The sequence below is a fragment of the Pundamilia nyererei genome, unplaced genomic scaffold, assembly GCF_000239375.1.
Source record: "Pundamilia nyererei isolate P.nyererei 1_Seehausen unplaced genomic scaffold, PunNye1.0 scaffold00463, whole genome shotgun sequence".
In the NCBI taxonomy this organism is placed as follows: domain Eukaryota; kingdom Metazoa; phylum Chordata; class Actinopteri; order Cichliformes; family Cichlidae; genus Pundamilia; species Pundamilia nyererei.
Window position 1 is genome coordinate 119094 of NW_005187864.1, and position 2126 is coordinate 121219.

Below are 2126 nucleotides of genomic sequence, written 5' to 3' on the forward strand. Positions count from 1 at the left end.
ACAGCCCTCTGGACCTTGGCCAGGTCTCCACCAGGAACCACAGTGGGTGGCTGGTAGTTGATGCAGACCTTGAAACCGGTGGGGCACCAGTCCACGAACTGGATGGTGCGCTTGGTTTTTATGGTAGCAATGGCAACGTTGACATCTTTGGGCACATTTCACCATCTGATTGGCTGGCTCGAAGCAAGCGTTTGTGATTTCTGATACAGTTAACTGCTCGTGATAAGCTTTCTCTGCAGAGATGACGGGGGCGTAGGTGGCCAGGGGGAAATGGATACGAGGGTAGGGCACCAAGTTGGTCTGGAACTCTGTCAGATCAACATTGAGGGCGCCATCGAAGCGGAGCGAAGCAGTGATGGAGGACACAATCTGGCTGATCAACCTGTTCAGGTTGGTGTAGGTAGGACGCGCGATATCGAGGTTCCTACGGCAGATGTCATAGATTGCCTCGTTATCTACCATGAAGGCACAGTCAGAGTGCTCTAGGGTGGAGTGGGTAGAGTTTTATGGCTCAACCACAGCGGTGGACACTTGGGGAGCTGGGTAGATGGAAAACTCCACCTCCTGTGCAAATCTCCCATCCAGACGTTTATGCCTAAAGGGTTGTATGGTATAAAGAGATTGTTGATTGAGCATTAAACACCAAGTGTCGTTCTTCTTTCAGCCCAAAGATCAAAGAACTGGGGTATTTAACAGGATCCAACCATCGCCCTGATCAGACATATTCTAACAGGATTGCACACAGGATGCTGCAGAAGCAAAATCAGTTTCCAAAACGTCGATCTGGATATCAGCCCGTTTTCTTTTCCTCATTACATCGTGAGCTTTAGAGTATCTGCTGAGCTACTGGGCACAACTTAATATAAGCTGTTTATATTTATTTCTGATCTACAACAAGCAGCACAACTGTTAGAACTGTCACAGCTGACATTAACTTAGATGGAAACCTACTTCCACGACAGAGTTTACCTCCTATGGTGTCAATATAAGCTCAGACGCATGTTGAATAACAAATATCCACTTTCCCTGCTGCCACCTGCATGAACATTACAGCCAACAGGTGGATTTTCCCGTTTCACAGCTAGCCAAACAACGAGGAAACACTGACTGTTTAGGAGACACAGAGTGAAAGTGGACAGTACATCTTTGGTTTCTTAACATGAAACTGGGGGAGCACCAAAGTGACCCCCTTAGACTTGTTAGTTTTAATCTTGTTTTCCACTGAGGTTCACTGGTTTTCTAATATAATGTAAGTCTATGAGCCGCTATGTTACATCTATGCAAGTTTGTGAGAGCAGGGCTTCATGGTGCAAATTAATCTTTGTACACGTGGTGTTTAATGTCCACTTTAACTCCAAGTGGAAATTTTTTCAATGACTTTATTTTAGGGCAAAGTCAAAAAACTGTTTGGCAGTTTATTTTTTAAATGCCCCATAAGTAGGATGGCAAAGGGTCCAATTTGTCCCAGTGGACGGAAATGCAAGGTGTGAAACTGCAGCGTGGATCGTTGTTTTCTATTTTTACACAACTGCACTGCGATTCTTGATGTGATGATGTCAGCGTTATGATGCGTACATTACCCAAAGGGAGGCTAATCCACAATCACACAAGTTAAAATATTTTGCAAACTTACTTTAGGAATAAACAAAATCAGATCAGATGATCACAGTTTAATTCAGCCTCACCATTGGAGCTCCTCTGTGCCCAATGAGAGTAGGGGCAGGTCCCAGAGTTCCCGCCTCTTTGATGCAGGGCGAGTACATTCCCAGAGGAACCAAGTAGAGCGAGAACAGCACAGACAGAAAGAGTCCCAGGACGGCCACCTGACGGACTAAATGCCACAAAAATAAATAAAAGGTCATGAAACAGGAGCGTACTACTGCATACTACTGTCCAAATATTCTGCACATAAAATACACGCATTCTGCTGTAATTTGTGCAATTCACATGTAAACAAATCCTAATACTAACAAGCATAAAACTTCACAGTTACAGGAGTGCTATGCAGTAGAAACTGGAACTTAATCAGGATAATATGGAGTAAATCTTTCTTGATAGGATCAACATAGTGCTTAACAACAGCAGCCATATGGGCAACACAGGGAAGTCTGGACAGAGAGCAAATA

General features: G+C 44.4%; 1 protein-coding gene across 3 annotated transcripts in view; it reads right to left on the reverse strand.

Moving 5' to 3' along the window:
- Nucleotides 1-2126, reverse strand: part of LOC102208771 (glycerophosphodiester phosphodiesterase domain-containing protein 5-like) — a 42402-nt gene that overhangs the window by 15477 nt on the left and 24799 nt on the right. For all 3 annotated transcript variants that reach the window (XM_005753781.1, XM_005753782.1, XM_005753783.1), the window contains exon 9: nt 1686-1831. In XM_005753781.1, coding sequence (XP_005753838.1) covers nt 1686-1831 — 146 coding nt within the window. The remainder of the gene's footprint in view (nt 1-1685; nt 1832-2126) is intronic.